Genomic DNA, 27,695 nt, shown 5'->3' on the forward strand with positions numbered 1-27,695 from the left:
TCGGTATTCAGCGGGTTGGAAAATGGATGGATGGGATGGATATATATACAGTATATATAAAAGTCAATGTGTGTATGTATTTTCCGAGCATCACTTCCGAACGGCTGGAGCGATTTTCATGAAACCTGGTACACGTTTCTCATTGGTCGACTAAAAAGACTGTCGGGTGAAATCACCCCTAACCCACCTCCTTCTGGGTAGGGTGGGGGGTGATCTTGCGGTCTTGTATGCATGTTATCATCCAGTTGACATTCAGAACGACCACCAGAGGGCAAACTGGAGGTGACTGCCAGCATTCTTTAGGTTTTGAGCGTCACCACGCCCCTGTTGCTTTTGAAATTAAATAAGAGTTCTACGCGTGCAAGTGTGTGTGTCTGTCCAGCCCAGACGTGAGACGTAGATCTGTGTGAGGGCTCCAGCTCCGATGATACGCAAACCGAGTCAAGCACACCAGCAAAAGGAAACCTCCTAACGCCAGGTTTATACTTCACGCGACACGACACGTGCTGCAGCAGGACGCTCCTGCTACGCAAGCGTTGTACTGTTTATACTTGCGCGCGTACTTTACGTATATCTGGAGAAATCCCGCAGGTGGCAGTTTCAAGATATTATCACGATGAGAACAGGTTCGGCTTCGCTATGTTGTGAACTGCCTGAAACACCCATCAAATTCCGATGACACCTTACCGCAATATCTCTGAAAAGGACGTTTAATGGTTAAATCCATCAGTCCAGAGATTTGTCCATTTCAGCCAACATTGGGCACGAAGCAGAAACAATCCCTGGACGAGGCATCAGCTCATCGCAAGGTGAATACAAGCACTCACATACACTAGCGTCATTTTAGTGTAACCAAATCTGCACATTTATACTTCACGCTCAGAACACATACGCGCCCGCATCATGGCCGCCACGCGTTCTGAGCATTTATTTGATGCGTCCTCTGAGCAGGTCCTCAGAAATTAACGGGACGCGTGCGCGAGTTGCAGTACCAGCAAAAAGTCGGGGGACGCAATGTGCTAAAAGTTGGAATGTGACGTCAGAGTCTGTTTACTATCTACATGTGATAGAAAGCCGCTTTGCGGATCTTACGAGATCGGTGGGTGCGCTTCGATATTTGATAAATGGTTCGATATGGTGAAGCAAAATGCCGACATACAGATGTATTCATGGTGCTTTTATATTCAAGCGTCGCATATTCCCGATCGTAATGACACGATACGTTTTAAAATTCTCACATACCATCTTCTGTGCTATCTTTTTTTCTAGGGCTTCCTCTGCTCCTGACAGCAGCGAATCGCCAGTAATAGATCGCCACACTGAGCACATTAAATGTATGATATTCCAAGTCTTTGCACATTTAGAATCCTTAGATTTATACTTGATATCACTTTCATGATGAAAAGCATTAAAGTATGTATGTTACATTTTACAGATAAATCGGTAATTTCGTTTAAATAATGAATACTGTTAATAATTACACACATGGGGGTGACACGGTGGCGGAGCGTTAGCGCTGCTTTCTTGCAGGGAGTCACGTCATTGATATTCCCTGCCTGGAGTTTACACGTTTTCCTGCTGGGTTTCCTCAGTGTGCTCCAGTTTCCTTCCAAAGATATGCAGATTTGGTGCCGCTAAAATGACACTAGTGTATGTGTGTGCTTGTATTCACCTTGCGATGAGCCGAGGCCTTGTCCAGGGATTGTTTCTCACTCGTGCCCAATGCTTCCTGGAATGGACACATCCCTGGATTTAATCAGCAAACATCCTTTTCACGGATATTGCGGTAAGGTGTCATCGGAATTTAATGGGTATTCCAGGCAATTCACAACACAGCGAAGCCGAACCTGTTCTCATCGTGTTAATATCTCGCACTGTCACCTGGTGGATTCCTCCAGATGTACGCAAAGTACGCGCACAAGTATAAATACTACAACGCATGCGTAGCAGGAGCGTCCGCTGCAGCATGCATCGCGTCGCGTGAAGGCAACACGACGCATGCTGCAGCGGACGCTCCTGCTATACAACCGTTGTACTGTTTATACTTCCGCGCTCACTTTATGTAAATCTGGAGAAATCCACCAAGTGGCAGTGAGAACATGTTCCGCTTCGCTATGTTGTGAATTGCCTGGAACACCCATAGACATATATAGATAGACGCCGCATTCACTGTGTTGCCCAGTTGACACGATAAGTCAGCGCGTACGCCATATTGCGAGTGGAAAAGTGCCATTTAACTTAATACAGGTAAACGTGGAAACCGGGTTTTCTGATGAAAAAACAATAACGTTTAAAACAGTATCGTTTACTTAAAACAGATTTTGGCGAATCATTTAAATACAATTATTTATATCCATTTATACACTAATAATGACAATTATTAAATAATAATTATTATTATTATTAATAAATAATTCCTCCCATATAAGTAAGATTTCACGGACTGCCTTCTTACATCTCCGAAACATTTCTAGACTTTGTCCTGTTCTTATGCAACACAGTACTGAAGTATTGGTTAATGCCCTAGTCACCTACGTATAGATTACTGTAATGCTATTCTATCTGGCATCCCACAAAAACTTATCCATCGCTTACAGCTTCTTCAAAATTCTGCTGCCAGGATAATACCTGCTGTTCTAAATCCACTGAACATATTACACCTATCTCTCTCAACTTCACTGGCTCCCTGTTAACTACAGAATACAATACAAAATAGTGCTCTTAACGTTTAAAGGCTCTCCACAACCTCACTGATCTCCAACAGACTTGCACTCCCCTCTCGCTCACTCAGATCCTCCTCTGCAGCTCTATTTTCTGTACCACACATCAAACTCTGTTCTATGGGAGCTCGAGCGTCTCACATTGCTCGATTCAGTAACACATTTTAAAACTATTCTAAAAACCTATCTTTTCAACTGGCATACCAATTGTGACTTTTGACTGTTACTTGCCAGTTTATCTTTGTTTGTCTTTCTTTTTAACAGTGAAATGATACACTCAATGACAAAAATAAACAATTTTATTGTATACAAATTGACTTAATCATTTCTGAAAACATTTCACTCATTCCTCTCTCAATCTCTCTCTCACACACACACAATGTGGTTACTTAAATATATACAGGATAGGATCTAAAATCCATGAAACAGAACTGTCTTACATAGCCTTTTCCGTGTGTTGCCACGTCTGTAATTTGAGAGTATTCAGTCTGGCAATATGGTGCTGCCTTAGTTTGTGGAAGACAGACACAACTAAAGACATGAGCATAAAATGATGGTTGCCAATTTCAAACTGTGTTTCCTCAATGTGCTCCTTGAGAAAAAACACATCATCTGAACCACTCTCAGCCCGAACAAACTGATTGATCAAAGATACACTGACAGCTTGCCCTAATGTCGACTGTCGGATAACACGCTTAGCTACTTTGACCACCTTGACTGTACCCTGAGAAGGAATCCTCAAATCTCCTTTGTTTTTTTAATGCGAGCAAGTGGTAGCTTTCATCATATGATGCCGGTACATCTGTTACCAAACTAGTATGGCACACATCACAGGACAGCTTCCTCAAAATCCTGTCTAAGGGCTACCTCCCACTGCTTCCTGAGGTGGATTTATTTGGGAAACTTTCAAAGTTTGAGAAATGTTAACAGCTAACAACAATCTACATAGTTTAGTGACTAAATACGTTTAGCCAAAACGTTGTTTGGAGGCTCATTTGAGCACATAAATGCATAGCTTTGCTACCTTAGCCTGGCGTAGCTAAAGTTAACATTATAAAACGGGATTTTCTAATGGCCAAATACAGTGCATCTGGAAAGCATTCACAGCGCATCACTTTTTCCACATTTTGTTATGTTACAGCCTTATTCCAAAATGGATTAAATTCATTTTTTTCCTCAGAATTCTACACACAACACCCCATAATGACAACGTGAAAAAAGTTTACTTGAAATTTTTGCAAATTTATTAAAAATAAAAAAAATTGAGAAAGCACATGTACATAAGTATTCACAGCCTTTGCCATGAAGCTCAAAATTGAGCTCAGGTGCATCCTGTTTCCCCTGATCATCCTTGAGATGTTTCTGCAGCTTCACTGGAGTCCACCTGTGGTAAATTCAGTTGATTGGACATGATTTGGAAAGGCACACACCTGTCTATATAAGGTCCCCACAGTTGACAGTTCATGTCAGAGCACAAACCAAGCATGAAGTCAAAAGAATTGTCTGTAGACCTCCGAGACAGGATTGTCTCGAGGCACAAATCTGGGGAAGGTTACAGAAAAATTGCTGCTGCTTTGAAGGTCCCAATGAGCACAGTGGCCTCCATCATCCGTAAGTGGAAGAAGTTCAAAACCACCAGGATTCTTCCTAGAGCTGGCCGACAATCTAAACTGAGCAATCGGGGAAGAAGGGCCTTAGTCAGGGAGGTGACCAAGAACCCGATGGCCACTCTGTCAGAGCTCCAGAGGTCCTCTGTGGAGAGAGGAGAACCTTCCAGAAGGACAACCATCTCTGCAGCAATCCACAATTAGGCCTGTATGGTAGAGTGGCCAGACGGAAGCCACTCCTTAGTAAAAGGCACATGGCAGCCCACCTGGAGTTTGCCAAAAGGCACCTGAAGGACTCTCAGACCACGAGAAAGAAAATTCTCTGGTCTGATGAGACAAAGATTGAACTCTTTGGTGTGAATGCCAGGCGTCACGTTTGGAGGAAACCAGGCACTGCTCATCACCAGGCCAATAGCATCCCTACAGTGAAGCATGGTGGTGGGCAGCATCATGCTGTGGAGATGTTTTTCAGCGGCAGGGACTGGGAGACTAGTCAGGAATAAAGGGAAAGATGACTGCAGCAATGTACAGAGACATCCTGGATGAAAACCTGCTCCAGAGTGCTCTTGACCTCAGACTGGGGCGACGGTTTCATCTTTCAGCAGGACAACGACCCTAAGCACACAGCCAAGATATCAAAGGAGTGGCTTCAGGACAACTCTGTGAATGTTCCTTGAGTGGCCCAGCCAGGAGCCCAGACTTGAATCCGATCGAACATCTCTGGAGAGATCTTAAAAATGCCTGTGCACCAACACTTCCCATCCAGCCTGATGGAGCTTGAGAGGTGCTGCAAAGAGGAATGGGCGAAACTGGCCAAGGATAGGTGTGCAAGCTTGTGGCATCATATTCAAAAAGACTTGAGGCTGTAATTGCTGCCAAAGGTGCATCGACAAAGTATTGAGCAAAGGCTGTGAATACTTATGTACATGTGATTTCTCAGTTTTTTTATTTTTAATAAATTTGCAAAAAACCTCAAGTAAACTTTTTTTCACGTTGTCATTATGGGGTGTTGTGTGTAGAATTCTGAGGAAAAAAATGAATTTAATCCATTTTGGAATAAGGCTGTAACATAACAAAATGTGGAAAAAGTGATGCGCTGTGAATACTTTCCGGATGCACTGTATAACCAAAACAATTGTTCAGCTTTACCTATGAAATGTAATCCCCTGGATCTGGTTTGGAGCATACAGCAGTTTGTATAATCCCAAGCAGCACATGCATGAGGCATCTTTATCCACTACTTCACTCCACAGCAGTGCCACTCGCAATATGGCGGTGACATTAACGTACGATGCTGCTGGTCATGAGGCGTCTAGTAATTCTATGTCTATGGGAACACCCATTAAATTCCAATGACACTTTACCTCAATATCTCTGTAAAGGATGTTTAAAGATTAAATCCATCAGTCCAGAGATTTGTCCATTTCAGCAAACATTGGGCACGAGGCAGAAACAATCCCTGGACTAGGGATCAGCACATCGCAAGGTGAATACACATACACATACACATACACAAGCATCATTTTAGTGTAACCAAATGTGCATATCTTTGGAAGGAAACCGGAGCACACTGAGGAAACCAAGCAGGAAAACATGCAAACTCCAGGCAGGGAATATCAGCGATGTGACTCCCTGCAAGACAGCAGTGCTAACGCTCCACCACTGTCACCGCCATGTGTGTAATTATTAACAGTATTCATCATTTAAACGAAATTACTGATTTATCTGTAAAATGTAACATACATACTTTAATGCATTTCATCATGAAAGTGATATCAAGTATAAATCTGAGGATTCTAAATGTGCAGAGAGTTGGAATATCATACATTTAATGTGCTCAGTGTGGCGATCTATTACTGTTTGCCGCTCCTGTCAGTACCGTAGGAAGCCCTAGAAAAAAAGACGGCACAGAAGACGGTATGTGAGACTTATAAAATGTATCGTGTTATTATGCTTGAATATAAAACCACCACAAATACATCTGTATGTCGCCATTTTGCTTCACCACATCGAACCATTCATCAAACATCAAAGCGCACACACCGATCTCGTAGGATCCGCAAAGCGGCTTTCTGTCACATGTACATAGTAACCAGAGACTGTGACGTCACATTCCAACCCTCTTCCTTTTCAAATTAAATAGAGTTGGCCGGTTCTGAGTGTCAACTGGATGATAACATACTGTACATACAAGACCGCAAGACAAGGACATTAGTAAGTCTTTATTGTTTGTTAATTTATTTTTATAGTTGTTTTTTTAATTATATTTTTCTCAAACAATTAAAAAAAAAAACACTTTTTTTCTTTTCAGGTCGGCACGGTGGTGCAGTGGTAGCACTGCTGCCTTGCAGTAAGGAGACCTGGGTTCGCTTCCCGGGTCGCTCCCTGCGTGGAGTTTGCATGTTCTCCCCATGTCTGCATCGGTTTCCTCCCATAGTCCAAAGACATGCAGGTTAGGTACATTGGCGATCCTAAATTGTCCCTAGTGTGTGTGTGTGTGCCCTGCGGTGGGCTGGTGCCCTGCCCAGGATTGGTTCCCTGCCTTGTGCCCTGTGTTGGCTGGGATTGGCTCCAGCAGACCCCCATGACCCTGTCTTAGGATATAGCGGGTCGGATACTGACTGACTGACTGACTTTCTTTTCCTCCCGGACAATGCTGGGTATTTCAGCTAGTGACTTATAAAGAAACGTACTTATAATTTAACATGTTGAATGGAAATAATTCAAGGTTTATTAAGTCAAAATCCCCTCCCAAGGTAAGCCAATGTCCCCCGATTTTGAAAAATTTCTCCCATTCTGAAAATCTCTTCAGTATTATTTAGTAATTTTCGTGCTTAACAAGGGCTATTGACAAAAATATACATACATTGTACCAAAATGTCTTGTCATTTGTACAAGTAAATTATGTTGCTGTGTTATTGAAATAGCTAGCTCGGGCTATAGGTGTACTTAAATATTTTAAAATTACTCTGGTAAAAAATTATTTGCAACTTTCATATGCATTATTGTATGCCATCTGCAAAATAATGTCCTGCTTCTGAAGTACATGGACAATATTTACAAATCGAAGGTACCTTTTGTTAACCAAAACAGCTTAAATATTTGACTTGATAAACAATTATGCTAATGGAAAAACTCAGAGAATGTATTCTTTAATAATATTAAAGTTTAATTAACTTGCTGTTTATAAATCTATAAATCTTATATGGCACACTCCAAAGACATGCAGGTTAGGTGGACTGCCATTGCTAAATTGGCAGTGATTGTGTGTGTTGTGTCTGCGTTCACTCTGTGATGGGCTGGTGCCCTATCCAAGTGGTTTTCCTGCCTTGTGCCTGATGATTGCTGAGATAGGCTTCAGCTGCCCCACAACCCAGTTCTAGATAGGCAGGATAAGAAGATGAGTGGATGGATGAAGGGGGACATCTACTATGAACCTAATTAAGCTTAAGCTTCAGGGCCCCAGAAGTGACTTTAATTTTCATCCCCCACAACTTGAAAACAATAAGGCAAAGGATGTTTTTATTCACAGTCCAGTGACTTTGACAGTTGTGGTGGCTGCATGTTTAAAACATTTGCGGAGATCTGTTATGGAACAACCCCACCAAAGAAGATAACAGTGGTGACCCAGACCTCATTGCCAGTTGAGAAGGGGCCCCAAAAACAGTTCAAGTACCTAGGCCCCAACAATGTAGGTCTGTCACTGGATTAATGGATGGAAATAGCATTCTGAACTTGTAAAGGCTTTGTCCTGTACTCTGATATGAACCGACATATGAACAGAAGTGCGACATTACCATCCGCATACTTGACTGCTGCTATTAGCTTTTTTCTAGATGTAACGGAGGCTTATGTTCCACTTTTGATCCACTTGTCCATCAAACATTATATTAGACCCTCCGAGGATGTTCCAGCTAGAATTTGGTAAAGATGAGATGAGATATGAGATGAGCTTCTATCTTTCTTAGTGAGCAATGGGTTTTGCCTTGGTGCAGTGAAAATTCAACACATTATATAGTGAGGTTTTCCAAAATGTATGTTCACAGTGCCAAAGTATGTGAGGCGAGATTGGTTACATTTTGTAGCCTTTCTCTTTTGATCTATATGTAAGTCTTTGTAAAGTTGTTCAATAGACTTTGATGTCATCAGCTTTTATTGATCAAGTTATTTACTCCACTGTAAGCTTGTGTACAAACTAACCTTCTAAGATACAGGATATGTTGTCTAATTAAAGGAATCAAAGTGTAGTATTAGTATGGCTGTTTCATCTTAGAAGTATCCTGTGGCCTAGCATTGGTTGAACTATAAAGATCATCTGTACCATTGTCAGAATTAAGATTCAAACACGTTCTGTTGTTCAGATCACACCCACAGGTTACAATATAGGCCCTGTAATTATCTTACCTAAACACAGCATACTTGTTTTTTTTCAGACTGCCCTGGCGTTGATTCCATTATTGCACAATGTTTTTCTAGTGGTGGAATCACAAACCGTAACAAGTTGTTGCAATTCAGTAAACTTTAATGTTTTATTTTTGTTTTTAAATTTTTACTTGTTTAAAAATTTTAATCACTATATTACTTGACTCCTGCACAAAAATATTGTTTTGCCACAACTTTGAGTACTGTCTTAACATTTGTATTTCTGAGCTTTTCATAATGAACATTGCCTGATTCTGACTACTATTTGTTGTTGGCCTTTAGTAGTGTTCTTGGCTCCCCATACTGTTAACCACAACTGACTTTTATCCTGCTTTTATGGAAAGATCCAGTGTTCAAAACATAAGTGAAACAGGAAAGCCTGCAGATCCCCAGATGTAACAATGTGCTCTTGAAGACATTTTAGTAGGGTGGCCATTCCTCCAAAGATTGATTACTCTCTAGAACCTTCCCCATTTAAACAAAATGGTTCTAACTATAGTTAGGTCAAGCTCCAGAGGCCTACAAGTTTTCTAATCCTTATTCTGCAGGTTTTCAAGAATTATACTTTTGTTTATGCTATGATCTGCCTTTAGAGCCTGTGGAGTGACAACTTCAATCTGACGGTAAGGGCTTTAGTTAGTCAGGTCTGTATTAGGTAATTCTGACCTTATTTAGTTGTTCCTAAGGGCCCCTTTAATGAGATTGACTGAAACTTAAAGCAATACCTTTCTGATACTTTAAGATGGCATATATGAGAACTTTGTGTACCAAGGTAATTTTGTCTCTCAGACTCTCCTCTAAATTTCCAAGAAGATATAATGAAGTTTTGTGCTTACTCTTGCTGACAGCAGGCCAATCCAGGAGTTTATTGTAGTACAGTCCCAAAGAGGACATGCAGACTGTTCCTGTAGCCTGTAGTCAGTTGAACTTGGCCTATTTTCACTGAATTCCACAGCACAGAAAATTCATCCAAGATGAGATGTAATAAAATCTTGTATTCCAAAGAAATAGAAGAGCACCCTGGAGTTGTTTGATAAAAGGTAAAATTAAGTTTTCATAGCAGGAGAATTGTTGGGACTCAGAGATCTGTCAAATGTAAAGAACAACTCCAAGGCTAGTCCTAGAAAACTAGAATTTTTGTAAGAATCAAGGATAGTGAGAAAGGGTCAAAGCTATTTGAAATGTAAAATAAATACATCATTGCAAAGATATTATTGTTCAATATATGTATTTCAGGAAAAGCTGTATTTTTTAAGTTCCTGAGCAAAGCAATAGTTGGCATCTAATGACTAAATATTGGAACTTCTGTTTGGTAATCGGTAAAATAGCACCTGCTACAGCAAACTCTCTGCAATGCTGGAATACACTTACCTGAACATTGCACTGTTTATTAGTGTATTGGAGTCAATTATGTCCAGTTTCCACAAACAATCAGGTAAGGTAGATTAGTCTTACACAAAGAAAGTGTATAAATAAAGCAAAGACCTTAGCAATGGAATATACGGAATGTCAAAAATGCAAATAAAGCATATAATGGAACTCTACTGAAGTTAAAGTATTAAACCCATCAATCTACCCATTTTCTAAAACCGCTTATCCAAAGCAGTTTTGCGGGGAAGCTGGAGTCTAACCCAGCAAGCTTTGAGCATCTGCCCTTCACAGGATCAATGAACACACGCACACACTGCTAATTTACCTAATCTAAGTGCCTTTGGACTGTGTTAGAAAACCAGGGAACCTGGAGAAAGCCTATGAAGGACATGGGGGAACATGTAAAATTCATGCAGGAAGCATCCATGGCTTGAATTCCAGCCTACTCATTGCAAGGTGGCAGCAGGACTACTGTGCCATTGCGCCACCCATGTATTAAACCTCATAAACACATATCCATTTAAAGAATATGACCATAACTGTAACTTATGAAACAGAGGGTTGTTCCTCTGCAGTTAAACTGTTCAAGAAGCTAAAATATGACACATGTAATTGACATTGCTATTAGAAAATAATCTGAATATTATCCGAGGACAAAAAAAAGAATCTAATCTTGTTGTGAAAGTCTTTCTACCGTAAGCATCAAAATTTTTATTTTTTATTCCTAACACTGTACTACTTACAAAATGTACAATTACATCTAACTGTGCATAATGTAAGTAGTAAATAAATAGGGAACTGCAATATAGTATTTTAATACTATGTAAGGTGTTAAAAGTAATCTACACTTTTCTGACTTTAGATTAGAAATATAATGTAAATAGCTACTGTGGTATATGGCCATTCTTCCCGGCCAATACCCCCACACCACCAGATGGAGCCCTCCCGGCAACATGGAGGTGCCCTGAATTCCAGCAGGGCATCATGGACCTTGGAGTTTTTCTTCACAGACCTGCTGGATACCGTGGGGGCCGTCAAGGGACGCTGCAGGGAGGCCCAGGAACTTGTACTTTTCATATAGCCCAGAAGGACTTCCCAATCACGGGAACGGAAGAGATGATATACTTCCGGGCTGAAGAGAAAGCGGAGTTTTCACCTGACTCGGAAGTGCTGGGGAATCACATGGACTGGTGGGATCAGAAGCACTTCCGGGTTATGGACTATAAAAGGACTCTGGGAAATCCCAGCAGTGAGCCGAGTTGGGAGGAAGGGTGACTGAGCTGCTGGGAGTGGAGGATAATGTATTGGATTATTGATTATTGAGAATTATATTGTTTATTGAGTACTGTGGAGTGTAGGGTGCTTTGTGCACTATTATTATAATAAAGTCAATATTTTGGACTTTTATCTGGTGTCTGACGTCTGGTCTGAGGGTTCAAGGGGACGACAGCGCCCTCTATCTGTCACACTACATTAAATTTTCAACCAAATGTAAATAATGAGTTGCAAAACCAACACATTTTACAAGTTTATTTACTTGAATAAACATAACAGTGCTACTGGAAAACAGATTACAGTTTGAGATTAACTGGAGTCAAATGAAAGGCACTTCATTGAGTTAAAACAAAACATATACTTTGATAAACAACAGTCTTGTGTTGCTATTAATATTTTGATGATATGAAGTAAAAAGCAGGAAAAAAAACACACACTTAGCTTTGGTTTAGGTTTAAAAAAAATATTTTTCTTTAGATCATGCAATACAAGGTAGGCAAATGTTTTCATTTCTGTTAAAGATGCCGGTTGTTACTGCTCAACAGCTTTGGATAAGATGTTCCAATGTATCTTCCATGACGGTATACCACCACTTCAAGTTGGTACTCATCCACCCGGACAATTTCAGCTGTATACTTATCCTGGGACTTCAGGAAGATAATGGTGAAAAGTGCAAATTCAAATTCAGGACTGACCCCAATGAAACTACCACCCACAGGCTTCACCAGGCCTTTCCAACTAAATTGTAAGTTCAGAACATGATCATCTTCATCAGGCTGAAAATAAAAACATAATAACCATAACTATTACAAAATTACCATTTTGTAAAAGTAGCCTTTTCAAGTACAATGTTAAAGTATAAATCTGCCAAAACTGGTTTATTAAATCAAAACGAGTCTACCGTAAAAATAACATCCATCCATCCATTATCCAACCCGCTATACCCTAACTACAGGGTCACGGGGGGTCTGCTGGAGCCAATCCCAGCCAACACAGGGCGCAAGACAGGGAACCAATCTCGGGCAGGGCGCCAACCCACCGCAGGACACACACACACCAAGCACACACTAAGGCCAATTTAGAATCGCCAATCGACCTAACCTTCATGTCTTTGGACTGTGGGAGGAAACCGGAGCACCCGGAGGAAACCCATGCAGACACGGGGAGAACATGCAAACTCCATGCAGGGAGGACCCGGGGAAGTAAACCCAGGTCTCCTTACTGTGAGGCAGCAGCGCTACCCACTGCGCCACCGTGCCGCCCCTAAAAATAACATTAATATTATTCATGAATTTCTTTCTTTAACCGGTATTACCCTCAATTACCTCGACATCTTCAGTAAAGATATGATTGGTCTTTGCTTAAGATTCCTAAAATCAACATGTTTTGAATCGCCTAAATTAAACACCTAGAAACATTTCTAGGACATTAATTGAATTGCCACATGGACAGTTCCATTGACGTCCCTGGTAGGAAGCATGAAAAATTACCATTTAATATACAGATGGTTGCTAATATATATTCTGCCAAATTATAAAATACATGAAATTCCACTTACTGTGTCTTTGTTATCTCTTGCTTTATATCCTTTGTAATCAACATTGTTCAGTTTTTCTTGTAAGTAAAACTGAATCCAGTTGTGGAATCCAATAATTTCATTGCCAGATTTTGTTTCTCCAACAAAAACATGTTCAAATCCACAAGAGTCAGCTCTAGGGGAAAAAAAAAAAAACAAACACACACTCAAACAGTTATCTTAATTTTCAAATAATGTAAATTAAATGCAAAAACCAAGATATTTTACAAACTGTAAAGTTCAGTTTAAGTTATCTTTTAAAGCTTATTTTTATACAAACATTGTTGCGTTACTGAAAAACTGCTACAAAAGAGCTTTGAAAGTGTAGTCCCTTCTCAAATTATAAGAAATACAATTACATGTGGGTTTTGTAATGAACAGTCAAATCTGTCAGATCTGTTTAATAAGTAAAAGTCACAGGTGTAAGGTGACAAGGACAAAAAGCAACCAGTTTAAACACGGTTTCCAATTACTATTAATCTTTATTAAACATCCAATGACTTAAATAATGGGATACATCAGTCATTAGTCAAATCTAAATAATGTTTAAATTTGAATGTGTAATATGTTTGAGTTAATGTTTTACAATAAGTATTATGCTTACTGCTAAAATATATTTATTTGTACTAAGTTTATGTTTGACGGCTGTGTTCTTTGTGAAACATTTTTAATGTTACATTGTGGTGTCTCTATAAAATCTGCCAACAATTTTCCCCTTGTGCCTAAAAATTGAATTTAACAAATAATATTTCACAGCTAAAGAATTTGGAATTCTTGAAGCTACCAGTTTAGTTCACTTAAATAAATGTAATGTTTGTAATGAAATTTCTCATTAAAAAAAGTTAATTAAGAAATAATGAATCAAGACATTGTTTTACAATACATACCCACTGCTTCTGTCTCTGTTATAAAGTCGGAACCATATGTTATGGAGTTGAGTTTTGAAATCCTTGAGGCTTGGTTTTGCTTGATTCTTACTAACCAAATACTGGTGAGTAAGCTACACGAAAGAAATATAAAGTTATTGAACTTACATTAAAAAAAGTTCAAAATTGTGACAATATACACTTTTCCCCAGATGTTCCAGAAGTGAGTTTCTTTTTTTCTTTGAATATAAAAGCTTTGCAATAAAAGTACAAAATTCCACACAGCTACTGCTGTTTATTTCTCTTAGATGGTGGAGAATACTATGCAATGAATGTACAGTACAAAAGTTTCATGGTGCTAGTCCTTATAACAACCATATTATATAGAAAAATGTGCATGACTACTTTATTATCTATTCTAATGCAGCCAGGAACATAAATACTAAAGTTGACAATTTTAATGGCAAAAGCAGTGGCCAACATTGCAGTACCTGAAAAAAAAAAAAAAAAACGACTGCAGCTGTTACCTGGAAGACAAATTCAATCTGAAAACTTAAAAGGGAATGTTGTAAGGCTGAGTGTAAATAGAGAAAACCTAATTAATGATCCACTTTGAAATGCTAAAGCCTTACATTAACAAATATATCTTACTTTGATTTGCAAAACTATCCTGTTTTTTCAAATTTATAAGAAGGAAATTCAAGAATCTTGTTTACAACCAGTGACTGTTTTTTTCCATCCATCTAATTATTTTTTTATTTTATTGATTTTATTAAAATCAAATAACATTCCATACACAAAAGTCAAGTTTTACAAGAAAAAAAAAATAAAAGAAGGTTTGAAACAAATCGACCTCCATCCCTGAGAAAGAGAGCTAGGCCAGCAGTGTAAAGCTGCATGCTAGTAAGATAAGTGAATACATAACTTCATAAATGAATAAAGATAAATTGAATAAAAGAGGGGAGAGAACCTGCTTCCTCAATTTAAATGCTTATTCTAAAATGTTACTGATTAGATCCTGCCAGGTTTTGAAAATGTTTTGTACAGATCATCTAAGTGCGAATTTGATTTTTTTTCCCTAATTTCACATAGTATATAACATCAGTTTCCCACTGACTTAGAATAGAAGAGTTAGGATTCTTCCAGTTGAGCAACATAAACATGCCAATAGTGTAGTAAAGGCAATTACAGTTTGTTTGTCCTTCTCCACTTTAAGCCCATCTGGAAGTACACCCAACACAGATGTTAGGGGATTAGGAGGGATTGTGACAACCCAACTAATTCTATGTAAAAAATCTTTAAATTGTCAGTGCCTAAATGTGAGGCTTCTGCAGCCTTCTTTTAAGATAAAGTAAATAACCTAAGATATAAAATAGCACCGACCTCAAGCACAAACCCAGCATAACCTTAACATAGTGAACACATTTAAATAAACTCCTTCACTAAAAATATGCCTAATTAATGTTCATAAAATAATTACTGATTTAATACCATGCACATGTCCTTGATTCAGCTCCTAAAGGTGTTTTTTTTTTTATTTTTTTGTTTTTTTATTAAAATTATAGCAAAAGTTGTTTTTCTAACAATTAAATAACTAATTGGATAAAAATTGTAAAAAATACCTGTTCTTTAGTTTTTACTTTCTTTTCTAACTCTGTTAACCTATTATTATTGTAAAGCACTTTGAACTACTTTTATGTATAAAAATGTAGTATATAAATAAATGTTAGGTTTATCAAAAGACAAAATAATATCTACAAGATGAGCGTTTTTCATTTCAACTGTGACAATCTCATTTTCTCTGTATATTCCCCATTTGTAAAATACCTATATAAAAACAAATTTAGCCCTACTTTCATATCAGTGGCTTACTTCAAGATTTAATGAAGGTATAAAGGTATACAAGGTTAAATGCAGCTGAAACCACACAAGAATTATTGTTTGTGCAGCGAAACACTGTTCCTTAGCAATTAGTGTTATTTTTTTCTCATTTAAAAGAAAAGATAGAACAGAGAGCTATGGAAAAACATGAATCACATGCCTCTGTGTTATCCTCCCTCCAGCAAAGTCTTCTCCTTAGAATGTATTCTATTTAAGATTTTTTGCACATGATACAAAACAGACTGATGTTATATTTAACTTATTTTTCTTCTCGTGTCCAGCATCATGTATTTGTGAACTGAAATAACAGACTACAAAAGCGAGTTCACTTGTTGTCTGTATTAACTGAAAATATGCCAAAAATTTTGTGACCATTTATGACTGAATGTGTCTCTTTTTTACTGCTGCATGAGTTGTTGATAATCGTTACTGCCTAACACCTATCTGACACAAGACATTTAGAATTTGGGAGTAGATTATTTTGTGTTTTAAGAAATGTATTATAAAACACTAAAAACTATTATATATTGTCAACAGTATGCAGAAACTAATATAAAGTGCGCACAGGACAAGATTGTAAGGGATCCCAAAGTAGTGTGTCATGTGCCCATCTTCTTCATAGACAGTCCAGAACTTGTTGACCCATTTTGACCCAAATTTTATAATTTAGACAGTAACACTTTGCCCAGTATTAATATTAAGTGCTCTAGGTTAGGTCACAACAGAAAAAAAAAAACATGTAGAACTGAAACTCATAAATAAAAGAAAAGATTGCAAATCTATCAAATGCCTTACTCAATAATATGTTACATACCTTCATAACTTTGGTTTCTAAAAGTGCATCAAGAAAAGAATTACTTTCTTCCAATTCTTCTTGTGTAACAGTCTCTGCAACACCAGTGGACATTTCATAGTTGTCTAACAATCGAATAAAGGCTAGACATAAACAATAAATAAATAAAATAAGCAAACATGATATCTTTCAAAATACTGAATTTGCAAAACAGAAAAGAATTCTGAACTGATTGAAAAACACCATTCTATAAGTGACAAAACGAAGAAGGATCATTTCAGCCTAGATTACTCCGTGAATTTTTCTTGCTTATATTCAGTGAGATCTGTTTTAAGTTTTACATTTAGAAAATATCAGTTAGTTATAGTAGTTTTCTAATTCATTCATTAAAATACTAATAATGCTTAATTTAATGCTTCAGAGCATTGACGGTTATGTTTTTTGTCTGTTGATGCAATTCGGATTGAGATAAAAAAAAAAAAACTTAAAAAATTAATCTAAATTTTGCAGTAAATGCACAGTAATCATGTATTAGCTGTTTCAAGTACACTACCAAGCTACTAGAAACAAAATATTTTGACTAGTTTTGTATTCAAGTATTGAATAGTTATATAACTGTTTCTTTAAAAAAAGGAACATTTAAAGGGTGGTGAAGAATTGCTGGTGCTTTTTCCAATAAGGACAACTGCTAGAGAAGTCTTCTTGAGAGCAAGTTTATCTTGCACATATTTTTACTACATGAAAAAGATTTTCAATCAGCTTATGTACACAAATTTTCTTTTCCAGCTTCTACTCTATTTTACCCCCAGCAATGCATGTTATGCACCAATGACAAATATGCTCAGCAGGTGTAAATAAATTGTTTTTGTTCATATTTATTTTCTTTGTCAGAGTTTGGTAATCAAGCCCTGCGAAAGATTTTGTAATCATGCCCAGAGAGCAATCGGATATAAAGAACAATATAGCAAATAAACCTGTTACATTTTTATATGAATTTATGGTGTATGGGTTTATTGCATTATAAAACACTGCACAGACCATTCTTACTTATTTATTTTAAACATAAGCTCTTTACTGGGGAAACAGAGGATTCGCTCATCCACTTATTCATTAATGTATGAATAGACCAAAGTCTATTTTCATTCTTATGTGAATTTAGCAAGCAGCTTTATCATCAGATTTTTTTTGGGATATTTTGAGACAATCATAGTAGTTCCTGCCTTGTGCCCGAGACTCCCAGGATGAGCCCCAGCCCCCTGTGATCCCGATTTAGATTAAGCTGAAGTCTGAGAATGTCATGTCATTTTAAAAGATAAAATTCAGAACTTGTTGTTCATTTTGAGTCTATGCAATACTGTGCCTGCAACATTTTGTATAAGTGCAACTACAAATGCATGCTCCTTTATATAGTACAGTGATCCCTCGCTATATCGCGCTTCGCCTTTTGCGGCTTCACTCCATCGCGGATTTCATATGTAAGCATATTTAAATATATATCGCGGATTTTTTGCTGGTTCGCGGATTTCTGCGGACAATGGGTCTTTTAATTTCTGGTACACGCTTCCTCAGTTGGTTTGCCCAGTTCATTTCATACAAGGGACGCTATTGGCAGATGGCTGAGAAGCTAGATTGCTTACTTTTCTCCCTCTCTTGCGCTGAGTTTCTCTGATCCTGACTAGGGGGATTGAGCAGGGGGGCTGTTCGCACACCTAGACGATACGGACGCTCATCTAAAAATGCTGAAGTATTATCTTCACGTTGCTATCTTTTGTGCAGCTGCTTAGTGAAGCAACATGCTGCACGGTGCTTCGCATACTTAAAAGCTCGAAGGGCATGTATTGATTTTTGACTGAAAAACAAACTCTGTCTCTCTCTATCTCTCTCTCTCTCTCTGCTCCTGACGGAGGGGGTGTGAGCTGCCGCCTTCAACAGCTTTGTGCCGCGGTGCCTCGCATACTTAAAAGCCAAACAGCCCTATTGATTTGTTTGCTAGAGATTGTTTTCTCTATCTATGTGACATTCTGTGCTCCTGACACACACTCCTTTGAAGAGAAAGATATGTTTGCATTCTTTTAATTGTGAGACAGAACTGTCATCTCTGTCTTGTCATGGAGCACAGTTTAAACTTTTGAAAAAAGAGACAAATGTTTGTTTGCAGTGTTTGAATAACGTTCCTGTCTCTCTACAACCTCCTGTGTTTCTGCGCAAATCTGTGACCCAAGCATGACAATATAAAAATAACCATATAAACATATGGTTTCTACTTCGCGGATTTTCTTATTTCGCGGGTGGCTCTGGAATGCAACCCCCGCGATGGAGGAGGGATTACTGTACAGTATATTACATTGGAAATTGACAATTACAATAACATCTATATAATTGCTACAGATCTATTTTGCAAGGCAGCAATAACAAATTGCTTTTGTATTTCCATTTAAAATGCTGAAAAATTGTTTAAAAGTTGTTTTTTCCTTTTTCTTTTCTTTTTTTTTTAAATAATGACACCATTGTGTTTACTAGCTAAGCCCAATGAATTTAAATTATATACAGTATTGGCATATAGTTCAGTCAATTGAAGTAAGTCCAAAGTACATTTTCAATGCTACATACACATTCAAGTCAGGAGAAATTCTGGACATAATTTGGGAAATCACTAAAAGGTATTGATTTTACTAGAAACTGACTTTTTTTTACACTACCATATCAACTAGGTCAGGTGCTACTTTTCGTTATATCCATACAAAAAAAAAAATCAGATAGAACAGTTAAGCTTTTTAATTTTAAAAGCAAATGTTAAAATGTACAATTGTGTAACACACTCAAAATTGATATACTTCTTGAAATAAATACTAGTTTTGCTGTGTCTTTTACAGAAACACATTACAAAGCTAAAGTTTATTCTCCATTCATGCATGTTCTCACCTTTGATATCCGAATTTTAAAATTAAACAAAAATATAAGTACATTTGACTCACCTGCATATGTTTTTATGCTTTTTAGCTTGTCCTCATTAACGTAAGTAAACAAAGGAGCTGAAGCCTTATCTGCCGCATTGTTGCTGCCAGGAGCTACATATCCTGCTTTTCCCTTATGTAAAAGAAAAGAAAAAAAAAAACAATACATTATAGCTTTTAAGGTAGTTAACATTTAACAAACATAAACTGGTATGCTAACAAATCTTCCGCAATTGCTCTATTTAGTGTGTTAGTCATTTTCCAGTTAGGAATATTACCATAAATGATGAGACCCCCTTTGGGAAGGAAGTGAAACTTCTCACTGAATCTTGCAGTGACAACAATTATGTCTCTCAAGCTCAACAAAATTACACAGTGTTAATAATGGCCTTCAGGAGACATTCACTTATTTACATTAATGAGACTGGTGTGAAAAAAGTGAGCATCTTTAAGTTCTTATAGTTATATACCACTTAATATCGTTCAACACAAACCACCTTATTGTACCTTGAGTTTCTAGGAAAATGGAAGAATTTTTTTGTCCTCAGATGTCACCAATTTCTTGAAATGCACAATGACTGACTACTGACTAGCTGATACGTCAACCACACTGTGGCAGACTGAAAGGCTTTGTAACAAGTGGATAAGACAGGCTGTTTCATCACTTGAGCTATGCTCTCATCTATGCAAGTCCTTTTTTAAAAAAAGCTTTAAAAATGTCTCTCCATAGCCACAGAACCACCTTACTGGAGCAACAAACTCTTTGCCATCTAGCCAAGTGATATTTCACTCAATGCCATACCATCATATTCTCAAACAGTTTTTACGTCTGGATCATTAACTCAATAACTCCCAGACAACCATCTGCTTGACTTGTAACAAAGACCCCATTATCTACGCAACCACACAATCAGTCTGCATTAATACCCATTGGAAAACCAAACATGGAGAGGAGAAGTACAATTCCAAAAAGATGACCAGGCACTGCAGTTTTATTGCCGTTTTGTTACATGTTCTGTCTGATACATATTGTATATTTATATCTGATGCTTATTTATGCATTTATTTTTAATTTGAAACAGTGAAAAACATTTTTATAAAGCAATAGCAGTTATTTCTTTTTTTTTTAACTTCCATTGTTTTATGGTACATTCTGTTTCCTGTATTATTCTAATATGTACTGTATTGTTACTCTGTATTTTTGAGCCAAGGTAACTAGCAGCACATCCTTTTTAATGTACTCTACATTACTGTATAATGACAAAGAACTGAACTGAAACTAGTACTGTACTAGTCTCCACTGAACTGGCACCTGATACATGGCTGGACCTTGCAGTCAATGCTCAAGTTCCAATGTGACTAACACTGTAAGGTCACTCTGCTTATTCAGCAAGACTCTTAATCTGGTATTAAGATTATATATTCATTTGATGGCCACTTTATTATGCAAACATATGTAATACTGGAAATGATTCCCTTTGAAGTACAGATTCAACAATGTGCTGGGAACATTCTTTAGGAATATGGTCCATACTACCTACTAAGCCAATAAAAACAAGCCTCTGGGGTAATACAAGTCTACCAATCTATATTCATTCTTCAACTTTATGTATGCTCAAATGTGTAATACAGTTTGAATGTTTATCCTTGATTAGAAAAAGTAAAATGTGACCAGTCAATGTCACCTTACTACTACAAGAAGTTTGCAGGGAAGAAACCTCAGGTGAAATCAAATGTCACCTAATATAACTGTAATGTTCACCTATGTCCTGCAGGCAATCCTGTGGCCCATTCCCAATTGGAAACAGTGCCACTCTGCCTGAAACAAAGATTATCTTGGCCACTATGAGAGAGAAAATAAAATAAAATAAAAAAGAAAGAGAATGTTTAGAGTGATAGGCAGATGTATATTAAAAGGGAAGTGTTATCAGTGTTTGAGAACTAAAAACTATGCAAAGCATTTTGCATGTTTAATGTCAGTCCTACATCATAACGAATATATAAAAGTTTATTATGAACACTCCATATTAATGGTCTTCTATTAAGTACTCACATGGCAATATAGTGTACATGTATTGACCTCCAGAAACTTGAACCAACATTCATAAATATTCCTGTAAAATATGTATTTTAAATATGAAAGATTCTGATCTCAATTAATGGGATGACATCTCTACTAAAAATGTATGGCTTCATCATGCAATCGACCCAAAGGTAAATTTAGATATGAAACAATCTTGGTTATATACCCAAATATTCCAAGCTATCCTGTGGAGACTGTTGTGACAATTAGAATACTAATTTGAACTATTAAAATAATATTTAAATAAGCTTAACAGACTCAAGCATTTTTTCTTAGTAGATGTAACAGAAAACATATTTTGCTCAAAAAAGTATGATTTCAGATCTAACCTCAGTTGAATGAAAAAATGAATAATACTCATCCTCAGAATCAACTTATAATACTTAATAAAATATTAAGCTGAACAGGCAATTAGTGAAACATATAAATTGCCAAGTGTCCAGCAGAAAGATGACTTTAAGCTTTGATTCTTTATATTGTTATTTATATTCTTTATATTTATAAATACCTGGGAGTGCAGCTGGATGATAAATTGGACTGGACTGCCAATACTGATTCTCTGTGCAAGAGAGGACAGAGCTGGCTATACTTCCTTAGAAGACTGGCGTCCTTAAACATCTGCAATAAGATGCTGCAGATATTCTAGAAGACGGTTGTGGCGAGTGCCCTCTTCTACGCGGTGGTGTACTGGGGAGGCAGCATTAAGAAGAAGGACGCCTCACGCCTGGACAAACTGGTGAGGAAGGCAGGCTCTAGGCATGGAGCTGGACAGTTTGACATCCATGGCAGAGCAACGGGCGCTCAGCAGGCTCCCATCAATTATGGAGAATCCACTGCATCCACTAAACAGTGTCATCTCCAGACAGAGGAGCAGCTTCAGTGACAGACTGCTGTCACTGTCCTGCTCCACTGACAGAATTCCACCCGGGGGGGGGGTGTCTGTTTTTATCCACATTTTTATTACTCTTTAATTATTATTTTTTTTTTTTATCAGTATGCTGCTGCTGGAGTATATGAATTTCCCCTTGGGATTAATAAAGTATCTATCTATCTATTGTACAGGAATATTTGCCTTTACATGTTATTATATTTTTTATTTTTTTTTTCATTAAGACTAGAAAATAAAAATAAGAAAATTTTGCATCAATTAAATACATTTTTCTTTAAAAAAAAAGTGTTTAAGTGATTTTGACATTTTTCTATGTGGCCTATTTTCTGGACATGTACAGATCAAAAAATATTTCCAAAACACCTAACTGTATACTCTGAATAATAAGTAAAAAAAAAATAATTGTAGCAAACAACATGTATTGGATAATCATACATCAGTTCCATTTGTATCTTTCTGCATTAAATGTCCACCTTTTTGAATTTCCCATCACTCTCACAAATCTGCGTACACTATGTATAAACTTCATGACACATATAGGATGTATTGGGGGATATGGGACAATGGCTCTAAAGATCCCCATTCAACTGTTGAATTTAACTAATCTTACCCTTCAAAAACATTCTTTCACTTTAGACACCATTTTTTAAAATTACAGCATATAGCATTTATGCCCAACAAAGAACAATAAAATATTTATTTAAAAGGTAAAAACACTCACCCATTATTTCAGAAATTTGACGCAAAAACAGGTTTGACCAGTACGGAAAATTTTTGGCTTTGTGGATTATGCTATCACTGAACAAACAAGCAAGTCTACTTACTCTGACCACACAATTAAAAAAAAACAAAAAAAAAAAACAAATCCAAAATATCAGATTAAAAAAAGAATACCATAATACAGGTATTTGTCATTTACAGTATATTTGTATTGTTAAGATAACAAAGGGTGATTCAAAATCTGGTGTAACAAACTTACTTATAATAGCCAATATATGGATGCACACTATTTTTTTTAACTCTTACAAATTGGTAAATATAATAACTATAAAAGAAAACATTTCATTACCCATGAATTCCAAATATATTATATATTAGAATGGTAAAATTCTTAAAAGCTGTGATTAGCAAATTTATGCAGGTACTCTACAGACATATGTTCAGTTTTTATATTGGAGAACAAATGTCTAAAACTGGAAATAAGATGCCACTGTTTTTTTTTTTTTTTTTAATTAGGGTGCTGTCACCAAGGGCTATAGTCCAGTTACGTGTAAGCAGAGCATAGTGAATGAGTACACAATGGGACCTAACTCTTAAAGCAATGTAGCTTTGAATTGGGGTGCAGTATTCTACTAAGCTACCAGGAATCAGCATCTCTTTGAAAGTAGTCTGTATTCTTGGTCACAATACAAAATATGATCCCAGAATTGAATTCCGAATCTCCTCAAGCCATTCTCTATTAAGAGTTCTGTACATGCTCAAATGTATCCAAGAGGCATCTGAAATACACTGTTCCAATAATAAATACACTCATCTGCTTCTGAACTCCATTTTTTACATTATAGCAAGTGGGGAACTTTAGTCTATCCTGACAGCATCATGCAATCATACAGCACATTTACATGCACACAAAAACTTAGTATATGCCTCAAAAAACATGTGTTTTATAATTTTTTCTACAGCGCATTAGTACTGTAATTATGTCTGTTAGTCTGTGGTTCAACGTGTTTTTGTAAACAAATGTCTTTCTTTTGCCAAAGGTCATTCTTAAGGCTCATTTCATTAACTGCAACACTTTTTAGTATGAAAATATATTACACAATTCCAAAAACTCAGTATAAAGTGTGTGCACACACACACACACACAAACACAAACTCAAGGAACAGCTCAAGAGAATAAACAGATGATGAAACTATGATATTAACGCCCCTTTGAAAACACTGCATAACAACATCATCGGAAATAGTGCTTTCTTGCTACATCCTGCACTCTGCCTCCTGCAAACGGATGCCAATGAGATCCGATTTAAATAATCCATTTGAGTATGGCAGAGAGTGGATAGAATAATTCCTCAGGCAGTGTGTAGAAGCCAATTTCTACAGGGCCAAACTAACAGGTAGATTCAACAGATGTTTGAGTAGGAGAAGTTCAGTAGCATGAATCAGGTTAAAAAGAAAAAGGAGAGGCTACTATTGCAGTGGGAAACAAGGCGTGCCTGGCATTAGAGGTGAAGAAAGAGGATATTGTTATTTAATGCCCTTAATGAGGTAGTGTGTGCAATTTCTGTTTGAAAACGGGGTGGTGTTGGGACACTATGTACATAAAACAGTACTATGAATTTTTCAAAGAAAAATAAAAAGGTAACTCTAACCCTGACAAAAGAAAAGGTTCGGTTTACCCATATTTCCTTCTGCAAACTCACACTAATACAGGCTAATAACTTGTATTAATTTTTAGGCAAGCAATGTGAAGTAATGGCTATAGCTCTGGATTGCAAAGCAAGGTGGAGGTTTCATTTGCTGCTTCTGACTCAGTGTGTGACATTGTGCAAGCTACTGTGGCAGTACTATAAGGAGCTCAGGAAATATGTTTACTGTACAGTAATAATGTAAAAAAAATGTTTTTGCACGATTAGAATACAAGAACGAGCTATAATATTCAAGAATAATTTTGCATTGGTAATTTTCTAAACATTAACAGTAAACACATGAACATATTCTCCACCCAACTTAAATATTACTAGATGACTCACACCTGGAGACAAATCCTGTAATCCACACCAGGTTTCAAACGGTTTTCATCAGCAGCCCAAAGCTGATTCAGGATTTTAGATAATTCTTGGTTTACACCGTGTCTGTTAAAATGAATAAAAGCAAATTTCTAGAGTTATTGTTTTTTACTTTACCAAATAAATCATTTAGTAGTTAAGTGTTTTGTTCACATTGCCTGTTCATACAGATAAAGTAAAATTAAAACATGTAATCATTCTCTTTGTACTGATAAGTTAAAAAATAAAAATATATACAGTAGTCTGTGTGTTTTTGCTTTGGTAAGGAGAAAAACAGCAGTATTGTGGTTTAATAACAGGAAGTGAGAACATTAAAAAAAATAACAGAATCTGATTTCAATGCATAGTAATATAAATGAAAGTTTAAATGAAAAAAATTGCATGCTTAATATACAATACTGCACATTGAGAATAAATACGAAAAAGAAAAAAAAGTTTATCATTTAAACCAGGTCATTTAAAGAAAGAAAAACATGCAAACTCACCCATGCAAACACTGAAATACTGAGAGCACAGTCCAGGAAGTGAAACCATTTTTTTTTTTTTTTTGTTAAAATGTTCTTCACTCGTTGTTATACATTCGCAAGATAGATTTTAAATGTAAAATACATCTAAGCACTTCTAAAATCAATAGCCATTTTGCTGAACTTTGCATACATGTTCACTCATCCCCTATATGCCAGTGGGTTACCTCTAAAAGGCTCTGTTTCTACTCTTGAAACAAAGAGATGATTACTTACAGATTTACAGAAGCACCTTGAGTATGGGAAAGGCGCTATATAAATAAAATGAATTATTATTATTATGATGTCAGATCTATTGAAAACTCTTAACTGTTGTAAATGTGTGAGTGAGTAAGGTTTAAAGTAGACTGGCATCCCATTTGGGTTTGTTCTTGTCATGCTGCTGCCAGGATAGGGTGATGTTACTAGCAATGCTAATCAACCTGTAAGAATTTCTTTCAATAGTATAAGGTAAGTAACAGAATTCTGTATAGGAAATACATGCAAACCAAGTGGAGATTAGGTTTCCAAATCATAAATTAACTTTTAATGTTAAAGGTGCAGATGTTAAAAAGTCATTCCATTTAAACATTTTTCAAATCTGCTTTAACCCATTTTTATGTGGTACCCTTTGCATGGTTTGACGCCTTAATTTTATACAAGTATAAAATACATAAGGCTGAATTGAATTTTGAGCAATATGTTTTTTTTAACGAGGGCTGTACTTAAAAACGCTCAATAAGCATAAATTGCCTGTCATAACTTCATCATGACTAACGCTCTACTCTATAGTAAATGAGTAAATCGAGATTTCTGAAGGGTACTCAAGTAACATTATTTGTGGCACATTTAACTGATTCGTCTATTATCAATAGTCGTTGGCAGCCTGAACATCGGGGGGCAAGACGAGCCGCAATGGGAAGGCCAATCTAGTGCAGGGCGCCGGTAAGCAAACCGGATTACCTAAACTATAGCGAAGGAGAACACAATTCTGTAAAGCCGGTCAAACCATTCTCTGGGACCTTCCAAGACACTCCAGCTACTGTGCCGTCCTGCAGCCCATACATAACATTGAATTTTAAGAAATAACATAAAACTCATGATGGATGCAATAAATATAGCAGAACGTAGAGCATGCAATAACTAAAAAAAGGGGAAAATTATGACAAGTTTATGATCGACAGCCGTGCCTACTCGCGACCCCCTCGTCTTTTTCAAGAACTCCATTGTTTACAACTACTGCTCTATAATTCACTCTGAGTGAAGTAAACCAAGTTTGTATGTTTTCGCTCTGCTACACGGTATGAAAACAATATTCCACTTCAGAGTATGCGTTCACTTTGACACAAGCCAATTTAATATCTCCAATAATATTAAAGAAATTAATTTATCTCACCCTTTAGCCATTTTGAGTCGCTGCTAACCGCGGCTTTGGAGTGGAACTAATACACAGGAAGCTTAAATGCGAAAGATAACCGTATTTTTAGTGAGTGGTGGGCGTTGCGGGGGTGGAGATTTGGTCTAAACCTTGTCCAATTACATCCAGAGATGGGCAAGGGTACATCTGTCACTCTCCTGTAGCTATTTGTTAGCCCCATAGACATATATAGATAGACGCCGCATTCACTGTGTTGCCCAGTCGACACGATACGTCAGCGCGTACGCCATATTGCGAGTGGCAAAAGTGCCATTTTAAACTAATACAGGTAAACGTGGAAACCGGGTTTTTGAAAAAAACAATAACGTTTAAAACAGTATCGTTTACATACAACAGATTTTAGCAAATCGTTTAAATGCAATTATTTATATCCATTTATACACTAATAATGGTAATTATTAAATAATTCCTCCCATATAAGTAACATTTCTCGGACTGTCTTCTTCCATCTCCGAAACATTTCTAGACTTTGTCCTGTTCTTATGCAACACAGTACTGAAGTATTGGTTAATGCCCTAGTCACCTCAC

The 27,695-nt window shown here is 37.0% G+C and overlaps 2 protein-coding genes across 3 annotated transcripts in view; one reads left to right on the plus strand and one right to left on the minus strand.

Moving 5' to 3' along the window:
- The window catches only part of LOC114662582 (NADH-cytochrome b5 reductase 3-like), a 1,047,486-nt gene that overhangs the window by 956,451 nt on the left and 63,340 nt on the right, over window positions 1-27,695 (plus strand). The window lies entirely within an intron of this gene.
- endouc (endonuclease, polyU-specific C) lies at window positions 11,636-27,258 on the minus strand. The gene is made up of 7 exons (XM_028816123.2): window positions 27,126-27,258; window positions 25,193-25,292; window positions 19,487-19,598; window positions 16,533-16,654; window positions 13,859-13,971; window positions 12,954-13,107; window positions 11,636-12,171 (listed from the first exon to the last, which is right to left on the minus strand). Exons 1-7 carry the CDS (start codon window positions 27,134-27,136, stop codon window positions 11,911-11,913), a joined length of 873 nt encoding a protein of 290 aa, XP_028671956.1. The 5' UTR covers window positions 27,137-27,258; the 3' UTR covers window positions 11,636-11,910.

Source organism: Erpetoichthys calabaricus, chromosome 1, assembly GCF_900747795.2.
Source record: "Erpetoichthys calabaricus chromosome 1, fErpCal1.3, whole genome shotgun sequence".
NCBI lineage: Eukaryota > Metazoa > Chordata > Cladistia > Polypteriformes > Polypteridae > Erpetoichthys > Erpetoichthys calabaricus.

Bases quoted from the DNA above. Each gene is read 5' to 3' on its own strand.
- endouc (XM_028816123.2), bottom strand. The intron at 19,599-25,192 runs GTGTGAGTCATC...CTTTTACATAAG, and splicing joins ATTACAGGATTTGTCTCCAG to GGAAAAGCAGGATATGTAGC. The intron at 13,972-16,532 runs GTATGTAACATA...TCTTTCGTGTAG, and splicing joins TAGAAACCAAAGTTATGAAG to CTTACTCACCAGTATTTGGT.